The 24681-nt window shown below is 42.6% G+C and overlaps 1 protein-coding gene across 2 annotated transcripts in view; it reads left to right on the top strand.

Moving 5' to 3' along the window:
• Window positions 1-1213: 1213 nt before the first annotated feature.
• The window catches only part of DGKI (diacylglycerol kinase iota), a 405374-nt gene continuing 381906 nt past the window's right edge, over window positions 1214-24681 (top strand). For both annotated transcript variants that reach the window (XM_069461741.1, XM_069461740.1), the window contains exon 1: window positions 1214-1626. In XM_069461741.1, coding sequence (XP_069317842.1) covers window positions 1214-1626 — 413 coding nt within the window. The remainder of the gene's footprint in view (window positions 1627-24681) is intronic.

Raw genomic sequence — 24681 nt, 5'->3', positions numbered from 1 at the left:
ATGAGGAGAATTACAGAACGTGGGAGTTGGAAAAAGTTTGAGGTATCTTGTTAAATCTCTTAATTTTAGTCATGAGAAAATAACGGGAAAGAAATCAAGCAACTTGTTTGAGGACACACAAAGCCACCCTGAAACCGTTCTCTGGTCTGGTTCTCTTAGCACCACGTACACGTACGTGGATGGTTTGGTTACGAACACCACCTACCCTTAAGTAGTGATCTTTCTCGTGTTTATTGACAGCAGCTATTTTTTGGGTGGAAATCCCTAATTTGGAAAACGATTTGTCTTAAATACCTCGTAGCACGTCATTCGAACTGCACAGAGTTTTTAATAATCTTAGAAACAAAAACTAGGGATGAGGTGGACAAATTCTGCAGAGACTGCAAGCTCGGGGTGGTCTCAGCCTTGTCCGAACGCGGCAGCGGCGCCGGGCGCTCCAGTCCTCACTGTCGCCTCCTGGATCCCCTCAGCTCTCTGCCTCACCGAGGGCCCAGTGATCCGATTCAACCGAATTAGCAGCCGTTTAGCGAGCGCCTGCTACGCGTAAGGAAGGCAGCGGGTGAGGAGCTGGGCGGCGACTTTCAGGGATGAGAGAGTCCCAGCCCTCGCCCTGAGAGAGGAGGTAGGCGCTTAAACTTGGCACCCCACCCCTTTAATCTACACCTTGCACGAATTCGCTCCGAGATTCCCTCCGACCACGCTCCCGCTATGTCCCCAGGTTTCCCGCGTCCGGCGGCTTCTGTCCGCGGCTTCTCTCTGCACGCCCGAGAAGGGCGGTGGGGAGAATGCTGACCGAGCCACAGGCATCTGGGGACTAGGACCAGGGTGGGTGTCCCTGCTAACGGGGCGACGGCCAGCGCAGGGCACCTCGCCGTCCGGGTCCCAATCTTCTCGTGTGTGAACCAGGGCGCGGCACGAGTCCCCCGGACGCTCTCCTTTCCTGATGCTCGGTGCTCGTGCCCAGCGTCCCCAGCCCGGGGGCTCCTCATCCCCTCCCTCGCCGCCTCCCCTGCAGCCCGTCGTCTCCGGGCGGAGTTCAGGTTTAGCCCTGGCTTTTGCACCCGATTTAGGAAAAGGCCAGTGGGGCTGGAGGGCGCGGGCTGGCGGGGAGGGGGGCGGGGGGGGGGGCCGAGAGACGTGGCCTCTGATTGGTCGGGGAGGGGGAGTGGAGGCACGGAGTTTCCCACAATGCCCCGGTGCGGTGCAGCCGCGGATGGATGCTGCGGGAAGGGGCTGCCATTTGCTGCCCCTGCCAGCGGCGCGCGGACCTGCCCGCGCTCCTGCAGTCGCCGCCGCCGCCAGCGCCGTCAGCCGGCCCGGCCTCTGCAGCGGCGCCGCCTCGGCTCCCTACGCGGCCGCCGGAGCGGTCGCCATGAACCCCAGCTCCTCGGCGGGAGAGGACAAGGGGGCGACGGGCGGCAGCAGCAGCAGCGGAAGCGGCGCCGGGAGCTGCTGCCTGGGCGCCGAGGGCGGCGCGGACCCGTGGGGCGCAGGGGCAGCGGCGGCGGCGGCGGCGGCGGGGGCCGCTGCCCTGGAAGAGCCCGCGGCCGCCGGCCAAAAGGAGAAGGACGAGGCTCTGGAGGAGAAACTGAGGAACTTAACTTTCCGGAAGCAGGTCTCTTACAGGTAGGCGCGGGAGCCCTGGCTGCCGGAGACAGGTGCCGCCGAGGGCGGGAGACCGGAGCGCTTCCACAGAGTTGGGGGCGCCTCTCTCTTTCTCTCGCTCTCGCTCTCGCTCTGGAGCTCTCTCCTTCCTCTTCCTTCTGGGTATATGTGTTCTCTTTCATCCCGACATTCTAGGCTGAAGGAAAGATACGTGCGCCTGGTTTCCCCCTGTGAGAGGAGAGAGCCGCCGGGTCCCTGAGGAGGAGGGAACAACCAAAAAAAAAAAAAAAAAATGTGTGTGTGTGTGTGTGTGTGTGTGTGTGTGTGAGAAGGGGGTGCAGGCACAGAGATGCCTAGTTTTCTTGAGGAAAGTCGTCAAAGTTGCCCCGAAGCCGGTGTCATCTTCCACCACTCCCCCTACCTTCCAGATTTCCCTGGATGAACCTTTGGCACTAACTTGTTCGCTGAGATCACTCTGACGGGCAGAACAGAACAGCGCTGTACGGAGGAGAAATCCTGGTGGAAGTTGCACCTGTCTCGAAATCCCCCATGGAGGAAGAATCAGATGTGGGTTTACGTGTGTAGATATGCCACTGGTTATGGGGGTTACATCTACACGTGCCCTCTCCCTCTCTCCTGGGTGTGCCCACCAGGACGATGTGGGGAGCCCCCTGGCAGGCTAGGGCTGAGGGTGAGAACGGGGGACCATATTTACACATAAGGGTGGATGTATTTGTGAGACAAGGACAGTGTGGGATCAATGGTCACCAAATTAGGTAAAAGATAACCCCAAATTGTGTCAGAATCCAACAATGAGAAATGAAGATTCGGTAGGTTCCCTCTCCTCCCCCGCCATCCCCAGGCAAGAATAAAGATACTGACAGATTTGAGGAGTTGCTGAGACTGCCCTTATTGCTTGTCGATAAGCAAGCACAGATAGACAAAGATTTGCACTTGCTAGTGCTCGGAGAGTTTCTGGAAAAGGGGTCTGTAAAAACATTCTTGTAACCCTACTCCTTTTGAGTTAGCTTTCCCTGCCCGAAAACCATGGAAAGTATTAAGCCTGTCACACCATGTGCTGTTATGTAAGCAAAAGCAGATGACAGAGGTGTGTGGGTTTGTGAGGGTGTGTTTTATGTACAGGGGCAGGTGTGTGAGTCATTGGGATCCCCACAGGCATTGCCTGGCCTGGAGGTCTGGTCACTAGGGGATGTGCTCTGTGTCTTAAGTGTTGGCTTCTGGTGAGATTGTTGCTTCTGCGTCCCTTGTGTGCATTTTGTTCACTGTGTGCTCAGGGAGTTCCCCACCTGAGTTGTTCTCTTCGTTACTCACACAGATCAGGTCCAAATGGATCTTTCTTTTTATACTTTTGGTTTCTAAAAATAGACAGGTGGTGGGGAGTGGGGCAGCTCTAGGGAGGTATGCTAGGACACAGGCAGTTCTACTTCCTAGTTCCGATGGCCTGTCTGGCCCTTAGGGGAACAGGGACTACATTCAGCCTAATTTAGGAGCTGTGAGTTGGGAGGGGGGTGGTGATTACGTGGAGCTCAGCGTGGGCTGCTCCTGTCTCATTGGTATTCATCAGACTCCTCATTGGGTAAGGCTACAGAGCCAGAGTTTGCAAGGGAAATCATTTCAGCTTGCCTCTTGGCAGGGGTCATTCTCTGAGCCTCCCTCCTCAGAATCTATACTGTGTGGGCCCATGGCTTCCTGGGTTGCATGCTCACCCATACACTTGTAAGTGTGTACACACACAAACATAGACGTGGACACAAATGCAGCATTTTTTAAATAGAGGAATAAGATATTGCATCTGCCTTACAATCCATAGAAGTGGATTCTACTTCGTGAACATCATTTCCTTTTAAATAAAGGTTTACAGTCTCCAAATCAATGAACCACCTGCATTAGCATCACCTCAGGCAGCTGGTTAAACGTGCTGACCACCCCAGACTTACAGAATCAAACTCTCTGTGGGTGGGAGTTTTTAACAGGTTCCTCAGGTGATGTTTAAATACACTAATATCCGGGGGTTGCTGCTCTATTTTTCCCCCCAGAGACTAAAGAATTGATCTTCGAACTTGTAAACTCTGCCTAGCCAAATAAGGCCAAGCAGTCCCAAAGTCAGAGGAAAGACAGTGAAGAGGTAGGTGGTTCCATCTGGCACGTGGCTGTCCTGGGTAGCCTGAAGAGCGTCTCCATTTTGATCACTATTATTTGTTCTTTTTTAGCATCATGGTGAATGGCCTGCTCACTGGCCATGGTGGCCATTTGTGCTGGACTGAGATATAGCTGGGCCTGACTGTTTTGCTGGCGGTGGGATGAGATTACTGAAAAGTCTGTAGGGAAGGAGCACCTTTGGCTGGAGCTGGGTGTTGGCTCCTCAGTGAAGACTACCCCACCTCACTTCTGGGCGGCACCTGAGGACAGGTACTGATGAGAACTAATGGGGAGGAGTCAGGAAGGTCTCACAGAATGGAGTCTAAGCAGAAGAGTTCAGTTAGAGTATTCAGTATGGCTGCTTGTATAAGGGGGATCATTTGAGGTGGAGAAGTGGAGATTTGCAGGTAGGTAAAAAATATCTTTTTGAAGAACATGAATATTTTGGGAATGAAACTTGACAGTAAAGAAGAAGAGGGCTTTGGGAGAGAGGGTGTGTGTGTGTGTGTGTGTGTGTGTCTCTGTGTGTGTAGGGGGGTCTCATCTGCTCCTTCTGTTGCTAAGGAACATATAAGCTAGGGTTTAAAAATAAATGAGGAGTGGGTGGGCATATGCACTGACTCCTGTCTTTTTAGGAACCAGAGCCCTTTACAAAAAGCCTTTAAATAACCATTTCTGGAGGCAGATTATTCATTTTGCTTGACTTTTACTTTGTTAAGTGAAATAAACTCCTTTATATACTCCTAGATTTCCCCTCATTATCTTTTCTTTGTTGGCTTTTTTTGGGAACCATTTTTCCCATGAGAATTTTTCCTTTATTTCAGAATCTGCACCCCTAGAGCAAATAGTCTCTGTCGACTACAAAGCTGAAGGTTTTAAAAGGCAGTGCAAGTGAGCTGGTACTTTTCTCTTAAAATTACTACTTCCTTTTTCTTTGCAAATTATGGTGTTGCAACAGATACATATGTGTAAATGACTATATATGTGTAGGAACCTTTTTTTTTTTTAACTGCTTTAAGAATTCCCATTTAAGTCAGTAAAATTAAAAAAACTTTCAGAAACACACAGAGAAGGGGAAGGAGGAGGTAGCTGATGTTTATTGTTTTTTATGTGGTGGGCACTGTGCTACGTCTTATTGTATATTCTATCTTATTTAATCTTCATGACAGTCCCATGATGTGATTATGACTATCTCCATTTTATAGAAAATGAACCTGAAGCATAGATCTTGGGCAGGAGGCAGAATTTAAATGCAGATTTGATTCTCAAGGACTTCCTTTTTAGTGCACATCATGCTGCTTCCCTAAACATTTATTTATTTTAGGTTTTAAGTCTCTCCACATGTGTGTATGTGTGCACATGGGTATGTGCAGTGTGAGCTATTCTTCCACCTCATTCCTATTATACTACAGGCCGTTATATATTATGTATATTATCTCCTGTATACTTCATGCTTTGGACTGTGGCCCTTTGCTGATATAATTTTAAGGAACTCCTCTATTATTTCAGAAACAAAAATGAATATAAATTCATGATCATCAGCAAATACATTTGTTTTGTTTTTGAGAACAAAACCACCTACATGACACCTGTCATCTCTACGAAGATACTCATGTTCGTTAGAGATTCACATGCCTTTTAATTTACATAGGTGTTGTGTAGGTGAAACTAGGTCCAGTGAAGAGCTGGCCCATCTGTGCTTCTTTGTGTAGTGCAGAATGACTGATGAAGTACGATTTTGCTTGTACGGAGGCTTGGGAAGTTACCATTACTTATGAGATGTTGATGCCTATGATTCAGTTTCTCTACTCATAAGCCAGGATGGTAATACTAGGCCCTTCTTAAAGGGAGGTTTTGGTATGAGATAGAAATAGCAGCAAGAAATAAACTTCTTAGATTAGGCAACCAGATGAAAAATGACCTATTATTCTTTTTAGGTTGATGATGAGAACATAGTATTTCCATTCTGTGTTTTATGTAAGATTATGTTATTATAAGAAAAATATCTGAAGAGCTGGAAGCCAAGTAGGATAACATATACATTGTTCTTCCTTGCATTGAAATCATGGTATATGGGAGAAGTTTTCCTCTCCTGAATATCAGTATGCAGCATCCTTTTTTGTACATCACTTTCATTTTATGTTTTTATCTGTGCTTTACACATAGTTAGAGACTTTAGCATCAGATAAAAGCCTCGGTTCTAATTTAATTCTTTCCTCAGTAATTACTTAGGTACTGACTAAATGTCAACTTCCTCAGTTAGGATACACACTGGGCAAGGTTTCAATTTAACCACTGTCCAGAGTACTTATTCTGCTCTAATTGATCAGTTAGAGGCTTGACTTTTACCTGGGAGTGTGACAGCATTGGGTCCTGTGGATTCCGGGGATAGAGAAGTTGAAGAGAGCTTTGCTGGTGTTCAGTTCTGCTGTAGCAACAGCGGCACTGCCTCACGGGGCCAAATTAAATTAGACTAGAGCTAGCTCTTTCCAACACTTCACTTTCTAATCTGAGAAAATGAGGACTCCCAGTGAGCCCAGGCTGGCTACACCCTCTGTGTTCCTCGGGCTGGGATCTGAGAACATGTTCCCTGTGCAACCCAGGGTATGCTAGAAGTTGGGTACACTGTGAGACCAGAAGCATTTGGAATGACTATTGCCTGCATGACATAGGGCTGTGACATTTGCTTTCTTACATGGTTTTGCATTGGTAACACAGATCCTATGGAGACTAGTTTTTCTAGGTCCTGTAATTGTAGTTTTAGGACAGTAGTTACTACAAATAAGTGGTGACATGTGAGCTTTTCTTACAGTGGATGACCAAGAAAGGAAGATCAGGAGCAAAACAAAACCTAAGCCATTAGGTGTTTTTTCCCTTAAAAATTTAATTTTCTCAAAATAACTATAAAATGGAATAATTTCTAATTGTTTGAACTATTTGGAACCTATTGCAAAGCATAACAAACCAATGTAATGTAGACAATTAACGAAATAAAAAATGTCACGTTATGCCTGTTTGCACACAATGCTCCTATTGACTCATCTTTGGCTCATTCACCAGGCAACCTCCTGGTTAGGAATGAGCTCAAGAGGGTCCACTCTGAGGGATGGGTGGCTAGTCCTCCCCTGTGTTCATAGAGCACTTTCAAATAGCTTCATTAGGACTAAATTGTAATTTTCTCTTCTGGAAATTAGACTAGGGTTGGAACCCAGCATATCCCAGCTAATCTTTGGCAAATTATGTAACCCCTTTGAAGCTCAGCATTTTCATCTCTAAAATGGGCTAATACTTATACGTGGCTTGGAGGTTTGTTCTGAAGATTAAATGAGTTACTTTATGTAAAGGACTTGACATAGTGCCCTGCACAGAGTTAACTTTTGTATTATCATTATTCCCTAAGCTAAGTTATTAGCTCCTTTGAAGACAGAAATTGCACCTTATTGTTTGAATCTCTGAATCCTGTTCTTCTTACTCAGTAGGTGTTGGATAAATATTTATTGAATGAATACATTTAATTACCATCTTTAAATAAAGTACTACTGTTATTCATTCCCGGTCCATCTCAATTGCCATTTTCCTGCCTATTAAAAGCAACGTCTGTCTTTTTCTCATTTCCACTCTGTCCAGCAGCCCAGGACTGGGTTTCTGTTTACAACTTCCTGTCTGAGTACCTGCATCAGCCATTTAGCCAGCTGTTGGAGGCTGGAGAGGGGTGGCAGAAAATCTTACTTAACCAGCTATTTGCAGCTTGTCAAAGAAAAGGCCTTAATTTGCCTTCTGAGTAGCACTAATTAGCTCTCTGGTTCCCTTTCTGTCTGTCTCATCCCTTTACAAGGGGCAGCATTGATTTTCTCCTCAGGGAATTTTCTGTTGACTTTTCCTTCTGTGATTAGGACTTAAAAACACAGAAAGAGGGCTACCCAGAATTCCTGGAGTCCTGACTCTCGCCCAGCCAGGCCCAGGTCACTCTAGCAACCTCCACTCGGGGTTACTTCACTCTTTCCTTCCAACCCATCTGATGGATTTGGGTGGGAAAGTTCTTTTAGGAAGAATGCTTTAGTCCACTTAGTGGCTCTCAGCTTTTGCTTTGTTTTTCACTCGTTTCATAACAAAATTTTCAAAAAAGTGCCTGCTACTTATTATTCACGTAACATACAAAGCACCTGAAGAGTGGCTTGTGAGTATCCTGATACCTGTAGCATTCAGAGAGAGGTGGGCATGAGCTCTGGTTGGGTTATATTAGAGAAAATCAAATCATCAGGTGTGTGTGGCTGAGGGAAGGGGCTCTGGTTGGGTAGAGGTGGGAAGAAAGGTCTTTGTAGATAAATTTGTTTTTTCCCTCCAGCCCTCAGTTTTGTGAGCTTTTGAAATAGAGTGAACATCAGTTTTTAAAAGCCGCAGCTTTCTAACAGGGAGTTCTGTAGTTATAACACCTAACCTGAATTTTGCTCAAATAGAGATTTGCCTTTGGAGTTTGAAAATCATAAGTAATGTTCTGAGAAGGAAAAAATTCTGGTTTAAGCTATAATATTAATAGCCTGGCTTTTATTGGATGTTGGGGGGAACATTCAAAGTTTAAGACAGTAATAATTGAGCCACAATCAAATCTCATTATTCTTGCCATTCAATTACATGAGAGATGAGTAGAGTAGTGGTTTAGAGCCCTGACTCTGAAGCCCTACCACCTGGGTCCAGATTTCCACCTCTGCCTGCTATGTGTCCTTGCTCAAGTTACTTAACCTCTCTGTGCCTTAATTCCCCTATCCATAAAATGGTAGTGATAGCAGCACTCACCCTGTAGGATTATTTGAAGTTTAAATGAGTTGATACTTATAATGCTGCCTGTCACAAAGTAAATGCCATATGTGTTTGTTAAAGTGGTATCATCTATACTTAAGTCCAGTTAAGGAGCTGATTTGTTTCTTATTCTTCAAAATATTGAACATAAGTCAAATGTCAATAACCGATGATGAAATTATTGAGATAACATGAAAATGAGATAGATAAACACTTAAGAAATTTAATTTACAGGTTTTGGCATTCATTAAGGTACAAAATATGGACTCTGCCTTTCACAACTTATTAAAACATCATTCTTACCAGGGCATGTGAAGAGGAGAAGGCTGCTTTTGAGTGCTCCGGAAATTGGAGCGGACAGCAGGCCGAGGTCGGAGAAGACAGGCGCAGTCAGTTTGCAGAGGAATCAGGTAGCAGCGACCTAGACTCCCAGCTGGTCATCCGAGAGCAGGAAGCCAGGCAAGGGGGGTTGGGTTAGAGGGGTCTCGGAGCTTTGCCTTGTCAGCAATAGACAAGTAGATAAAGACAGAGGTACTAGAAATAGAGTTCTCCCCTGTGATTCCAGGACAGAGGTTAGTTCTCTTCTGGCCTGTCTCAATGCTGTCCTCTTTGTGAATACAGACAATGGCTGGCTGGCATCCCCTGGCAATCAGAGAAAAGAGCTTCACCAATGCTACCTGCCATGGATTATTTCAGAAATGGAAGGCTCAGCCTTATGGGATGTTCTGTCAATTATCTCAACCAGGCCAAACAGCAGAATTTATTTTTTAAAAATGTAGATGGTTATTAAATATTTGTTGAACAAATAAAACTAGCTCAGGACTGTGAAATAAACGTTGAGGAGGTAAATCCATTTTTTTTTCCCTTCAAAAGTCCAAGATAAGGCAGTTTGACTGCTTTTGTGTATTGTGTTGATTTTCAGGAAATAGCCAGAAAGTAGACTCCTTGAAAGGACCAAAGTACTTTTTAAAAATATGTCATCCCTTTGTATATGAGAAAGATGTCAGACATCTGTGAAAAAATAAATTTTTGTTAAAAAAACTTGAAAGAAATTTGTTTAAAGATGAAAAGGGCTTTATATAAGCTTATGTGGAAGCCACTGGAAAGGGTTCCATGTATCATTTTGAGGCAAACTTCTGGAACATTCCTCAGGCCAAAAAGACCGAGATCTCATCATTGTCCTTATGTGTGTGACAGAGTTTGAGGCAATCTCTCTCACATTGAAAGTAATCACTATAGAGGTTTTTGAGGGAAGAGCCTGATTTAAAAGTTTCTCCCTTTTAAATCGGACTCCTGTCAATGCAAAGACGAAGCTGGGTTGTGTTTCTTTTTCTCCCCAATTGGAGCACTGTCCTCAGCATGTAAAGTTAGATAGGACGCAGAAAGACCTAGAGCCCCAGAAATTGCAGAGCATGATCTTCCCTGACAGAGTGAACAACCGTGGGCCTGCTTTGGATCTTCCCAGCTGCCTTGGTCAGCTGAAGCCACTATAACAAAATACCATAGACTGGGTGGCTTCTAAACAACACAAATTTATTTCTCACAGTTTTGGAGGCTGGAAGTCTGAGATCAGGGTGTCAACATGATCAGGTTCTGGTCAGAGGGCTCTCTTCTGAGCTGCAGACAGCCTTCCAGTTGTGTCCTCACAGGGTGGAAGGAGTGAAGAAGCTCTCTGGGGCATCTTTTAAAAGGGCACTAATCCCATTCGTGAGAGCTCCACCCCCGTTACCTACTCACCTCCCAAATGCCCTGCCTCTAACCATCATATTGAGAGTTAGAATTTCAAAACATAAATTTTGGGGAGACACAAACACGAGTCCATGACATCAGCCTTTTCTCACAATGGCCTAGGAAGCTACAGACATCACTGTTGTTGTCCTTCCCAGGGGCCTCTGATAGAACAGACCCCAAGGCAGCAAAGGCAACCTATGTTGCCTTTTTGTAATCCTAACTTTTTGTAATATGCAGCTCAGAGAAGGAAAACAAGCTTTTTCTTGGATTCAAATACTGACTTCAAGTGTTAACTTACTTCCCTCTGTACCTAGGAATATTAATCATCATAAGTTACTGATTTTGTCAATGCCAAGAGCTGCTTACTCTGTGCCAAGAGCTGCTAAACATTTTTATATACAGGATTTCATCAAACTCTTAGTTAAGTAGGGATTATTATTATTTCCATTTTACAGATAAGTACATTGAGGTTTAGAGTTTGAGCAACTTGCCTGCAGTCACATGGCTAGCTAGGTAAGTGGCCGAGTTAAGATCTGTGCCCATATTTGCTTATTGCATATTATAGCATATTGTGTCCTTAGTCAGCTTTTCACTCTGGGTCTTCTTTTACCCTTTTCCATTTCCCTTTCTGTGTGCAAATAGGCATATTTTCACAATCTAGTGGCTTATTAGACCAAAATCCCTTGAGGGGAGAGACCCATGTGTTTCACCTTCGTGGGCCCAGCCCGGCCTCGCACAGGACATAAGAGAGGCCATGACAAAGGTTGAGAGAACGATCACGCCTTCCATGTCCAAGTATAAGACTTAGCTCTGGGAATAGTCACGTACCACGGTCAGTTGTTGGGAGGCCAAGATTCAGCTTCCCGTGGTGGTTCTTTTTAAAACTATATGAATTTTCCATTACGTGAAATGGGGGAATAAATCCAGTTTCCTGGGGCCAGGAAATGATTACAGGGATTATAGCCTGGAACTGTCCATTTTAGATTCTACCTCCACTACAAGACCTTGGGATTTGTCGTTATCAGAGTGAAACTTGAAGGGGGCAGGTGATGGTACGAGGGACTGGGATCCAGTGAAGAAGTTGGGACTAATGTACGTGCACTTTATGAGGCTGAAATAGCGTCGTAGTCAGCACCATTTGATTTTTAAAAAAAAATATTCTTAGAAGACCTGTGTCTTTTACCTTTGACTAGAGGAACTTTGCAGGCTGCAAGTCCTTGCAATATGAGATTTTTTTCCATAACAATATCTTTCAGAATTCATAAGTATGTTCATGTGTGCAGTTATAGACACCTAGAAAGTTCCAAAGGAACATTGCAAAAACCTGAGTCATTCTTTCACATTTGAAGAAAACCTTCAGAATTTCTTTGGAAAATAAATCTCTGGTTCAAAAATAAACATCCAAGCTATTTAAAGATTAAAACAGAAGCTTTCTATGAGCCAGTGTGCAATTACTTATAACAAAATCTAAGGGATTTTGTTTTAAAGACAAACTTTTGGATATTTCTTAAACTGTTACACTGACTAAATTTAGGTTTTTAATAATAATAAAAATGTGCGTGGTGCTTTTAAGGCTTACCATTTATAAACTCTTTTCATATAATTGATCTAATTTTACCCTCTAAACAATCTTAGGCAACCCGATATTGTATTCATAGTCATTGTGCACTTAAGGAAACAGTCACGACAGCTAAGTGACTTCCCAAGGACACATGCCAGTAAGGGACATTGCCAGGCTCAGGCTGGTTTTGGGATCTGAAGTATCATACTTTTTTACTTTAGGGCACTGGTTCCACACATGGATCTATGGAAAGATAGTTAATGACATTTCCCTCTTGTTAATTTTATTTACTTGAATTAATCTCAGTTGTTAATCTCAATAGATAAAGTTGGAATCCACTACCAGCCATCGTACCAAATCCATATTGCATTGACAGCGAGGATGACCTCATTGCCATCCCCATTACTCTTCCCGTATACGTGAAAACATGAAACCGCAAGCATGATGGTATATGTTTAATACTCCTCCTGCTGGGGAAGAAGAAAAAAAGGTAGAGATAGATTCAGGCTCTTCCTTTGCATTAGTTGCTAAGCAGCAGCCATTTCATTGTAAAGGAGATTCAGTTCAAGTAATGACATAGGTATTCCAAGAATAGCATTTCATTTTCATAGCAATTGCATTTCAGGTCTCCATAGAGCATATGCTCCTGTGGCTCAGTGATTTTAGGGGAAGAAATAGCCACCTCAATATATTTGTTGACTATATGGAGACAATGTAGTATAGCTGGTCACCTAATTACCAGACTTCCATGTTCTGCCCGCCATTAGCAAGGGGCAGCCAGCACAGGCGACTTGCAATTTTAAGGATCTGGAAGAGTCTCCAGAAAATATGACTGACAAACAGGTACATTTTGAAGCTATATTTGACACTCACTGATACCATCTCAGTGGAATACTCTGGATAATTTAGAATTCTAAGGTTTTTGAAGTAATATGGTATAGTACAAAATTTTGTTGCAGCCAAGGAGTTGAGTTGTGGCCAAGATTTTATTCTACTGAGATTTTGCTGAAAACTGAAGGCTCTTAAAAATGAAGATAAAAGAAAATGCTGTACAAGGCTAACATAAGTCATGGAGTTCAGTTTTATTAGGAAAAAGGGTCTGAGTGCAAAGGAAGACATATTTAATGTCCCTAGAGGTATGTGTATAAAGGGGAGATGTTAGGTGATGTATTTTTCTGATTGCCTCCTTATTAATTTTGAAGACTGAATGTTCTGTGTGTGGAAGCCCTTGATCCTCTTTTAAGGCATTTCTGTTATAACTTGCCAAACTGCTGTGAAACTTATATGTATATAGACAAATATATTTGCTTCAGAGAACTGCTTCCTGGGAGTTGTTAAGGGAGCAAACTTTGTTGTTTTTGAAGAGTGTGCTGCACAACACTGCTCCCCCCGTTCCCCTCCCCTGAGCCATTTGGGAGAAAATACCTCTTTCCGGGAGCAGCTGGGATGCTTGGAAGCTGGCCTTTAACTTCCAGTAAGTTGCCCTCCCATTGAAGGCAAAGTACCTCTTCCAGGAACTAAAAGTAATGTTCAGAAGAAGTAATACATGGATGAATTCACAATGGTAAATGGTTATTCACACTGTGGTGTTGGTTTCATTAGAAGGGTTGGTTTTAGCATCTCTCTAGCAGTTAATGCCTCTCTTATATTTCATTGTGCATTTTTTTTACAGTTACTCAAAACTGCTTTGGTGAAACAGCCCTGGCCTTAGAGGAATTCATTATCTAGATGGGGAAATCGAGTCACAAAGGGCTGGGGAGGAAAGGACTAATACCACTGACTCCCCAGCCTGGCATGAAACCACAGAAGGGCAAGGTCCTCAGTGTCTCTCAGAGGAAGCATGTCTGCAAGATGCTCAAGGATATACCCGCAGCATTAATAATAATATTATTAATATGATAACAGTAACATTTATTGAGGCCTCATTATGTGACGGGAACTGTGCTAAATGCTTTCACATGTACAGTTTCAGTTAATTCTTACAACAACTTTATGAGGTAGATGTTTTTACTATGCATAGAATTACAGAAGAGGAAACTGAGGCATAAGATAATGAAATAACATGTCAGGGCCTTACAGCTAGCAAACAATGGAGCTAAGATTTGAATCCCAGAACTCCCTAGCTGGTGCACTTAAGCATTACTCTGTGCTATATCTTTATATAAACGTATAAATACAAAACCCTGTTTTTCCTTTTGGGAATTACCTCTACCCAGTTGTATGCAGTCTTGTGGAACTTATATCAAGGTGCCTGGCTCTCCACCCTGGAAACCAATGACGTCTTTGAAAGCTGTTGTAGGGGGCTTCCTCTTACCACCCTGATACCACCAAGCGTGTGACTTGAGCTTGGACAGCCTGACGCTTTTGGACTTGGATTCTTAAAGGACTGTAAAAGCGACTGCTACTTTGTTCCTATCCATTAGCAGCGTCCTGGTAGGACAATTCCTGCTGCCCCAGTTCCTGTCTTCATTCTAGATGTGCCTTTCTATTGGATTGTGAACTATCCAACATCTTCCCAATAAACTTCCTTTTTGCTTAAGTTAAACAGGGTTGATTTAAAAAAAATCTAACTGATAAAATATCAGTGGAATGGCCCACCAGCCTCTATGGTGAACATCCTCAGTGCCAAAGAGCTCTTGGCTTCAGTAGGGAGAGAGTTATACATTTGTTAGTTCTAACTGTTAGAGAGTTTTTGTTATAGAAAAAAATGAATGTATATGAATACTTAGTATATTAGGTATGTTATTGCCTCTTTTTTGATTGTTTTCTTATTTAATTATCACAACAACTCCCTGCTTCAGTTATCTCTATTTTACAGATGAGAAAACTGAGTCTCACAGAGGCAAAACAATTTGCTTTAAGTCAAAGAGTTATTACTTGATGGATTTAGGATTCAGACTCAGTTTAAGTCACCTAAAGCCCACATTTTCCCCCGTTATACTATGCTGCCTCCATGTTGAATCCAAAACTGACTCCTTTATTTTCTTTTATTTTTTACCTACTGGTTTTACATTTTCACTTTTGGAGAACACTCAGGATAACTCCTCTTCCCTTTTCTGTAAGACAGGACTTCAGGTATTTGAAGTCAAATATCACATACCTTGTTGGCCCTCTTTTCTTTAGACTGAACCATCTCTGCTTTCAATCATATCCCTTTTTTTTTTTTTTTTTTTTTTTGAGACAGAGTCTCACTCTGTTGCCCAGGCTAGAGTGAGTACCGTGGCGTCAGCCTAGCTCACAGCAACCTCAAACTCCTGAGCTCAAGCGATCCTCCTGTCTCAGCCTCCCGAGTAGCTGGGACTACAGGCATGCACCACCATGCCCGGCTAATTTTTTCTATATATATTTTTAGCTGTCCATATAATTTTTTTCTATTTTTAGTAGAGATGGGGTCTCGCTCTTGCTCAGGCTGGTCTCGAACTCCTGAGCTCAAACGATCCACCCACCTCGGCCTCCCAGAGCATATCCCTTTTTTAAAAGTGATTTTTTCCCATCATTTTCACTTGCCGACTCTTTCTAATTTGACAGCATACTGGGAAATCCATGGCTTTCTTCGTAAAAATGGAGGACTAAACTAAAAGTGGTTTGGTCCACTTGGTGATCCAACCAAGGCCAACACTAGTACATATGGTGCCTTTGTTCAAAGTAGAAACAAGTCCTCAGTCTGAGTGGACAAATGTGCAGAAGTCCTCCCTCACTCCAGAGCTCGGCCAGCCCCAGCTTGGACCTAGCCTGTGGCGCTTAGGCTGGGTTCCAGGTTCCACTGCTTCTCCTCTGGGCGCCTTAGTGCAGGACACACCTACACATCGCAGGTGTAGCTCCACTGGTTGTGGGTATGGACTAGCACCTCAGTGCATGCCAATGGCCGTGAAACTCATTCTAAAAGTCAAATTGCCACATTTCCTATTGAACAAATTACTGAGGTCATTTCTAAACTTTTGCATAGGTTCAAGCCATTTTACTTAAGATTCATCATTTCAGTTTGGCTCAATGTTTACTTGGCATGTTTCATATTTGTTGCAGATACCAAACACTTCTAGAGTGTTCACAATCCATCCCTTTCTCTGTCCATCCATCTGTTCCTCCTTCTCTCTCTCTCTCTTTTTTCCTAAATAAGAAAGGGAAAGCTCTCTCATAAGTTCTATTGACTGTTATATCTATTTTTCACACTTAGGCCTATGTCACCCTCCCCCTGACTCTGCTGCTAGTGGAGAAATGCCAGTGGTCAACTCTTCTAAAATGGGCTCAAGCTATTTGAGAGGTTTCAGTGAATTTCTTTCAGGCAGTTGACACAGCTGATAAATCCATTTGTATATTAGCTAAACCTATATTTGGTGGCCAAGAAGATTACTTATTTTATCCAGAGAACTCTATTTTAGTATTCCAAGCAGTAAGGCTGTGCTGTCCAGTACAGTAGGTACTAACCACACGTGCCTGTCAAAACTAATTAAATAAGCTGAATTTGAAATCCAGTGCCTTAGTCACACCGACCACACATTGAGTGCTTAATAGCCATGTGTGGCTAGTAGCTACCGTGTTGGACAGCACAGAATTAGAACATTTTTGTCAATGCAGGAAGTTCCATTGAAAAGTGCTGCTCTGAGGGATTAGTGTCAAGATACTAAATTATCAAAACTACAGAAACCTCTAGCTAGCCATCCTTGAATGATAACCTTGAATGATATAGTTTTTGAATTAAGAAGTTTAGTTAAGAAGTTATGCTTTAGGGGTATAACTAGGAAGGAGAGAATGTTGTGTACAGGGAATGTGAAAAAGTTATCCTTGGTGTTCTGCATCATCCTACCTGCCAGGTGCCACAGTGGTGACTGAGTTACATAAGGGTAAGGACAGGAAGTTTGTCTTCTTTTTTCTCTGTAAACTGTATCTTCCCCTACGTTGCAAAACGTATGGAGCTCTAGATGTAAGAAAACATGTTCTGTAGCTTTTGGGTGGGCTGACTGTTGTACCATCTAAAATACTTAGCTCAGCTTGTGGTGCTTGTATTTGGAGGTAGAATGAAGGCTGGGGGAAGAGCATTACTGCTTCTTTGTCAGTCGATTCCTGAAATTTGGACAAGGGCATGGTCTAAGATGGAGATTATAAACTTGGAGTGTGGACGTGTAGCTTCAGGTTATGTCTGTGTCACACAAAATGCTTATTAGGCTCCCTGTTTTATTCTTGACATTAGTTCTCATCATGTTCAATAAATATTTATTGTAAATTCACCAGGGAGGCATGGAAGTAAATGCATGGACTTAAGTTTTACTGTGGCTCACTCGGTTCCTAGGGAAAAGACCTTAGGAAACTGTGAAAAGAGCTTCAAGGACAGAGCAAAAGCCCCAGGAGAATCTGTGTGTGTTTCTGTGGATTCTATCTGGTGCTTTGAACTGCCAATATTGCACACAAGGGTGTTCTAAAAATAACCCGAGTAATGTGCATTCTCTGCTGAAGGGAGTGAGATAATTCGTGAGGATGATGAGAAATGAAAAAGGAGAGAAGCTTTAGAAGATGAGAAATGAAATACATGAATCTCAATGGTCTCTGAGGCTCTTCCACGCACTGACTATTTCTTTGAAGTCTTGATATTGAAAACTGGGAAAAAATACTTAAATTAAAAAAAAGCATCTCTGGGAGAACATTGGGTTTTTCTCACCTATGTTTTACAACAGGAGCAGTCCCCTAGATAAAAAATTACCTATTTTATAAGAATAGATATGGAATACTCATCTTATATATGTGCAAAACAGTATTTTAAGTCCTTGGCGAAGAATCCAAAATTGAATAATATATGATTCCTACCTTAAAGTTGCTTATAACTTGTTGGGGAAGTACATAAAAATATATTGGGTGCCTACTATGTGCCAAATACTATGGTATACACTAGAGATAAAAGAGAAATAAGAATCTCTGTTATTAAGAATTTATAGTCTGGAGAGGGAGGGAAGCAAGGAATTGACCTGTAACACGAGAGGTGATGAGATAGAGTGCTGCCAGGCCCAGAGGAAGGGCACCTACATCAGACTGAAGAGTGAAGGAAGGTCTGGAGCAGGTGATGGTTATATGTGCCTTGCAGGAGGAAGAGAAGATAGGTGCAGAGGGGAACTAAAGGACTTGTTCATATCATTGATTTAACGGAGAAAACACACTCTAGGTTCCAAATGGCAAACTAGAAACAGAATTCTGGAGCACAGTTCCTTTGCTTCTGTTCTCTTCTGAAAAGCCCCCAAAGTGGATCAATTGAAATTTTTGAAGAAATGGAGAGCTTTAACAGGTTCCACTAACGTAGAAATCTGCACATAAGTGGCTTTTACTCGGAGTCACATCTATTCTGTACTTGTTAGACATCAGCATCTTGAACAAAGATACGACAGTATGAGTAGCATGATTCACATGATCGTAACTGGATCTGGGCTGTAGGAGCACAAAAGAGGGAGAGAGCAGTTCTGTTGGGGAGAAGTTTTCCTGGAGCATTGACTTCAAAGGATTGGTAGGATTTCACAGGAGGAGACAGGAGCGCAAGGAGGGGGAGTTTGGTAAACGATCCAGGCAGCAGGGATTGTATGAGAAAGGATATGGTGGTGGAACTGCATGACATATTTGTGCAGCAGTGTGAATTGTAGAGTAACTTTGCTTTGAGCATAGGGATACAGAGTGGAAGTTAAGACACGGAAGGTCAGTTAAATACTCATTATGGAGGACTTTGAATGCCATCAGAAGAAGATGGGATTTGTAGTTAATAGAAAGCCATTGGAGGCTTTTGAGCAGAGAGGTAACGCTCCATACTCCAATGCAGGGGAGGGGGGTCCTTGTAGCCCCTGGACCATTGCCAGTTCCTCTGCTTCTGGAACCACTATTCGTGCTGCAGAAGCCATTGCTACAGAAGTGACACCTCTACCCTGCCCTGCCTCCAAACACTCCAGTGTGGGCAAGAACTTTCCTTCCTCCTGCAGCACATGAGGGAACAGAGACCACTGTTCTTTCTGCAATGGCCGTGGTAGCTGAGAGCCAAGCTCTTCTCATGCCTCTGGGACAATAGGACAGAGGGCAAATCTCTACTCTCAGATGAGAATCTGAGAATGACTGGGTAATGAGAATGTAAGATGTCCCCAGCATCTGAACATGAAACTCATTTATTACATAAAGTATGTAATAAATGGTTCCATTCAATAATACTTTAGCAAAACAACATTGTCCTAAGTTCTAAATAGGTAAATACATGGAAGATTTGGGAACATGGCTTGCCCCTGGGCTGGGGACTTTCTTTCTAAACTGTTTGGAGAACCCTACAAAAAAATCACATCATTGGACCTTTTTTTTAATTAAGTGGATAGTTTTTTTTTTTTGCCCCCAGATTCCAATACTTAGAAACCACCGAACAAATTAAGAGAAATGTGTGTTCTGAATTTATTAGAAAATAGCTGTTGAGCAGCTTAAACATTGTTCACCGTCAAAGGGCTGTGTTGCTCTCTAACACTATTGCATGAACAGAGATTGGTTGGACCAGTTAATAGAACGACAGATAATTTTGCAGCTAAGAAAGGTTTGCTTTTAGCTGCAAACCACACACTCTTTTCAGACATAATCCTCAGTAAATGGAGTGCAACATTGTGGAGGAAAGTCAGTGTGACCAATTTTGTCCAGTGGCTTTCAGGCCTGTTCCTGAAGGATTAGGACGATGCCCAGCTTATTCTCCCCATTGTGTACATTGCATTGCAATGCCTGGGAGCTGGCTCACACCCCGCACTTTGGAAAAATCATCGTTTTTCTCATATAAATGGAAAATAGAGAAAAATAAAATAAAAAAGAGAGCAGCTTTGAGATCAAAGTGTATTAACATGCAAGAAAGAATAGAATCTTGCTTCAAGGCCACCCAGAGTGATGAGCAGCCTTGGACTCACAAGCTCACCTGATCTGCCTGATTTGGAGTTACAACCTGCAAATTAATTTCAGGATTAGAGAGTAAAAACTCATCTATTTTTCAACCAAATCCAGTTGTTAATAATATAGAGACTACCAAGCAATGTGATAATTCTGTTACTGGCCAGGTGTAGGACCATTCTGCCCGAGCATAGTAAATCAATCACTGTGATGTAGGTTTTGCAAAAGAGAAAAGATTCCATCTCAAGGCCACCGAGTGAGGAGGTGGGAGGGCAGCTCCCAAACCTGTCTCCCTGAAGATAGGGCTGAGGGATATTTGTGGGTTAGGGAATCGGGGTGGTCTGAGGTGTGGAAAAAGGTGATTGGCAGTGGGTAAAAATGAAGTAACAGGTTCGTTCTGTGCAAGTGTAGCTGGGGTTCATAGCATTTCATAGGACATGTGTACAGAAAATGGTGCCTTTAGCCACCATTGGAGAATGGAGTTTTTGGCTCTCTGATGTCATAAGGCCATCTCTTGGGTTCTTGCACAGGCCCAGTTGTAGGGTTGGTGGTCTCAACTGGTTTGAACTGTGCAAGAGCTGGCCCAAGTTCCTGAAAAACAGCTTAAAGGACCATTACCATGGTGACTTGTGAATGTTATCTATAAAGTAGCCAGAGGAACTTAAGTTTCAGCATTCAGTGGCACAGCCTTTAGCTACCATGGCCTTCAGCTTTATGGAAAAAGGAAAAAAAAAAATAACAAAAAGCAAGTGACCAAGAACAAGCATGGCAGTCAGATCTGATCAAATTGACCCCTCGGTTTCAAATCTAGTCAATGGTACTAAACTGAAAGTTGCAAAATTTCACATTTCTTTCTGTGTTACTCAATAAAGCCAGTTTTATTTTAAATGAGAAAAAGTGTGACCTACAATTTTCTTTCTTTCTGTGTTGACCAAGATGGTCTTAAACTCCTGGCCTCAAGAGAGCGTCCTGCCTTGGTGTCCGAAAGTGCTGGGATTATAGGCATGAGCCAACTTTCTTGATAGCCTTTATTCAAAAATGTTTACTCCTCACTGCCCTAGATTGACAAAGGTGTGAACAAACACAGAAAATAAATCTGATACTGTGTCACTGTCTATCTGTGTTAGAAAATACTACTGCTTACTAACTGAGTGTGTGTGTGGGGTGTGTGTGTGTGTGTGTGCGCGTGTAAATGGGGTTTGGTTGTTTGTGTGTCACTTGCTAACTCTCAGATAGGTCTCGCTTTCTCTGAGCCCCTGTGTTCTTATCCGAAAAATGAGGCTGATGATAACCTGTTGTCCGCCATGGTTGTTGGGATTGCGTGGAATGATGTAGGCATGTTGTAAATTGTGTAGCCCTATATACATGCAAGATATTGCTGTGGCCATTACCACGCTCGCTGAATCATGTGTAGGCTGTCTTCCATGGAATAATGTGAAGATCCTATATGAACTTCTCAGAATAATTAAATTACTTTATGACAACTCTGGAACATAGGTTTACTAAAAGCACAGATCATTTTGGAGCTGTGCAAATGCAGGTATGTGAGGATTAGTGAACTTTTGGGTTTCATTTTTAGTTATAATATTTATTTAATCAAAGTAATACATAAGCAAAGCTTAATGCATAGTTCATAGTTAGAACTACAGGGCTTTTGACAAAATCGAGTAGTTCCTTTCTCCATGTGTCTCCCAAACTCCCATTTCCCCAAAGCTGCTGTGATGTATTAACTGTTTTTCTGGAGTCTACATTTATATTTATTTATCATATGCCACTAGGTGCTGTTCTGTAGTTTTTCTCAATGTCTCTTATGAGAAAATGAGAATTTAGTTCTCTTGTATCCCACTCCCATGTGTCTCTTCCTCCATTCTTCCAATATATTCATATTATACTTTTATCTAAATTATTAATAACTATTTATATTATCATGGTTTTGTAAATCGTATCCATAGCTGAGCCACTCAATGTTCTATGAGGACCTCTCCTTTCTTGTATTATTGGTCTCATTTTAAAAATTATTTTTATATGGCCTAATTCCTAATTCTTCCACAAAGTTCTTGGAAGAACCATAAGTCTTCTATTGCGTTTAATCATATCAAATAATGGATCGATCTCATGATTTTTCTTGTGTTCGGCCCTCCTGCTGTTCCCTGTGGTCTTGCACATTCTGGCCTGATCTTTACATACTCTCATTCTTCCCTGTTATCTTGACACTCTGTGGCTGTTTTCCTCTGTTGGATTCTCTGTTTTCTAGGCTTCTTAGGTTCCATATCTCCTTTTTTTGGTTTATGCCTTGTTTGATGGAGCGACCAGTTTCAAGAAGAAGAAGAAGAACAGCATCCTCCTAGATGAGCCTTTTCCCTAGGAACTTTCCTCATATTTTTAGATGACCAAATTGAAAAGTTTTCAGGATGCGAAATACCCTGCAGTAGCTTACTTAGAAAGGATTCATGGGGAGTAGATATTTAGCGTCATTTTATGTCTGAGAATATCTTTTTTTTCCACCTTCACACTTGATTGAGAGTTTTTCAGGGCAAGGAGTTCTAGACTGAAAATAATTTTACCTCAAAATTGTGAAGGCATTTTTTTCCTGTTGCTGCTATGCTTCCAAAGTGGCAATTGAGAGGTCGGATTCCATTCTAATTCTCACTGACTTTATAGTTTTTTCTTTCTCTCTGGTTTTTTTATTTTAATTTCTTTTTTTTTTATCCCTTTATGTCTACTGTTTAGGAATTTAAAAACTAGTGTGCCTTATATGGTATATTTCTGGTGTTGGGAACTTTTTAGATCTCTTTGCTCTGAAACTTTTATTTCCAAGAAATTTTCTGGACTGGGGTTTTCTGGTATTATTTTTGGGGGGTTAGGGGAGAATATTCAATTCACTTCCATTTTACCAATTTTTTCTGGAATTTGTATTATATAGCTAATCTATTTACTGGACTATTCCTCTAATTCTCTTTTCTATTAAAGTTCTCCTTGACTTTTATTCTGCTTTCTGGGAAATTTCCTTATTTAATTCCATCCTTTTATTGGATTTTTAACTTTTTCATGATCATACTTTTAATTTCTAAAAGCTCTTTCTTATTTTCTGAAGTTCCTTTTTATAGAGATTTATTCTTGCTTCATAGCTTTAATATCCTCTTTTATTCACTGAGGTGTTATTAATTATAATTTTTGGATATCTTAGGCACCCTGCATTAACTTTCTTTTCCTCAAAATTTTTCTTCTCTTTATGTTGGTATCTTCTTTTCAGGTTGGAGACTATTCAAATCTCTTATAACCCGGGAATATTTAAGAGAGAGTCCCCAAAAGGCTGAATGGAAGCTTTGTGAGCACGTATGTGACTTGGACCCTGAAGCTTCTGGGGTGGTGGTTTGTTTTATTGAGAAAACCCTAAACATTAATATTTTCTGTTCAGTTTCCTCAGAGAACAATCCTCTGCTTTCCTTTAAGAGGTTTACATCTGACTGTCTTTGCTCTGAGGCTGAATTTTTATTATTCAGTGAATAGACTTTCATCTGGTCTCTCTGCTTGTAGTAGAGGGTCTCACACGCAAATCCGGCTGTGGTTGGCATTTTCTAGTTCTCTCTGGTTTAGCTTTTTTAGAAACTAGATCTGCAGTCTCATGGCTGTGTGTGGTAGGAGCAGCCTCAGACTGCTCAAAGTAGGGGTCTAATTGCTCTCTAGAAAGAATTCTTCCTGCTTCAGCCCCTCCTTACACCCTCACCTTCAGGTGTACCTGGCGCCTCCACTTCCTGAGCGTTTCTGGAACTTTGTGGTATGAATCCACGTTTTTCTTGTTTGCTGCTTCCTCCTTAATATTTCTCTACCCTGCCTACATTCAACTCACTGTCCATTTTCCAGTGATTTTATTGTCATCTCTTTTGTTGTTTCCCTTTTTTTTTTTTTTTTTTGTTCTTGTGATGTTATGTGTTTTATTTCCTTGACTTTTGTTTTAGTGGGAGTTTCTGGAGGGAGTTGGGATAAAGGTATGTGTTGAACTCACCGTAATGACATGGAAGTTGCTCATTCTGTTTTTCCTCAGTAAGAACAATAGAAAATTTAACAGATTTGTGCATTTCTTTAGAATTTTTGAACAGATAATATTGTTTTTAGTGCACCTAAAAGTCTAAAAGACTTTTAAGAGTTTCACAGGCATTTCTTCGTTCCCAACTCTCTCTGAGACACAGAGAAATAGGTATTTTTACATAGTTTTTCAAGCATCCAAGTAGAGGAGGTACTTCCTGTGACTTCCAGTGCATTCTGCCTCAATTCAGTTGCATTCATTCAGCTCACCATTTACCTTCACAGCCATCAACTAGTTTCAAAATATCCCTTTGGTTCTTGTCCCGCCTAACCTTGAGTCATTGGTTTCTGCTGGACAAAATGCTCTTCTCTGTAGCCAATGTTCTCCCAGTGTTCTGGGAAGCCCTGAGACTTGTCATTTTCCTAGCAGCTCAGATGCCATTCTCCCCAAACACCCAGAGTTCATTTAGCACCAACGTGGTGCTCAGTCTGGGATTTCTGAGGGACTGTCACTGGGGAGAGGATGTTGCTAATGAGGTGCAAATTGCCATCACTGGGGGAGGGGCTGCTCTCTCCCAGCCAGGCCCTAGGGGAGGGGTGGATTGCTATGACACTTTCAGAGGAGGCTGTCTAGGCTGGAGCTGGTGACTCTTCACCCTTTGGCAAGGCCTGACTCCTGGCTGGGGGAGGCCCTTGCATCGTGCTGGGAGACTGGTCTGGGCTCACACAGCTCCACCCCCGGAGCCGCTGCCAACTGGCTAATCTCTTGGCTGGTTTTCCTGGCTGGCTTTCCTTGCAAGTAGGAGAGGCCACGATCAGTCATGGGGCTTTCCCAGACACTGGAGAGACAGCCAAGGAGACCCACAGCCCCCAGAGACACTGTCCTTGGGATTGGTATGCTAGAAGGTTATGAGGTTGGGAGT

Source organism: Eulemur rufifrons, chromosome 29 (assembly GCF_041146395.1).
Source record: "Eulemur rufifrons isolate Redbay chromosome 29, OSU_ERuf_1, whole genome shotgun sequence".
In the NCBI taxonomy this organism is placed as follows: Eukaryota; Metazoa; Chordata; class Mammalia; order Primates; family Lemuridae; genus Eulemur; species Eulemur rufifrons.
Note: the sequence above shows the minus strand (reverse complement) of the source record. Positions and strands in the feature narration are given on the sequence as shown.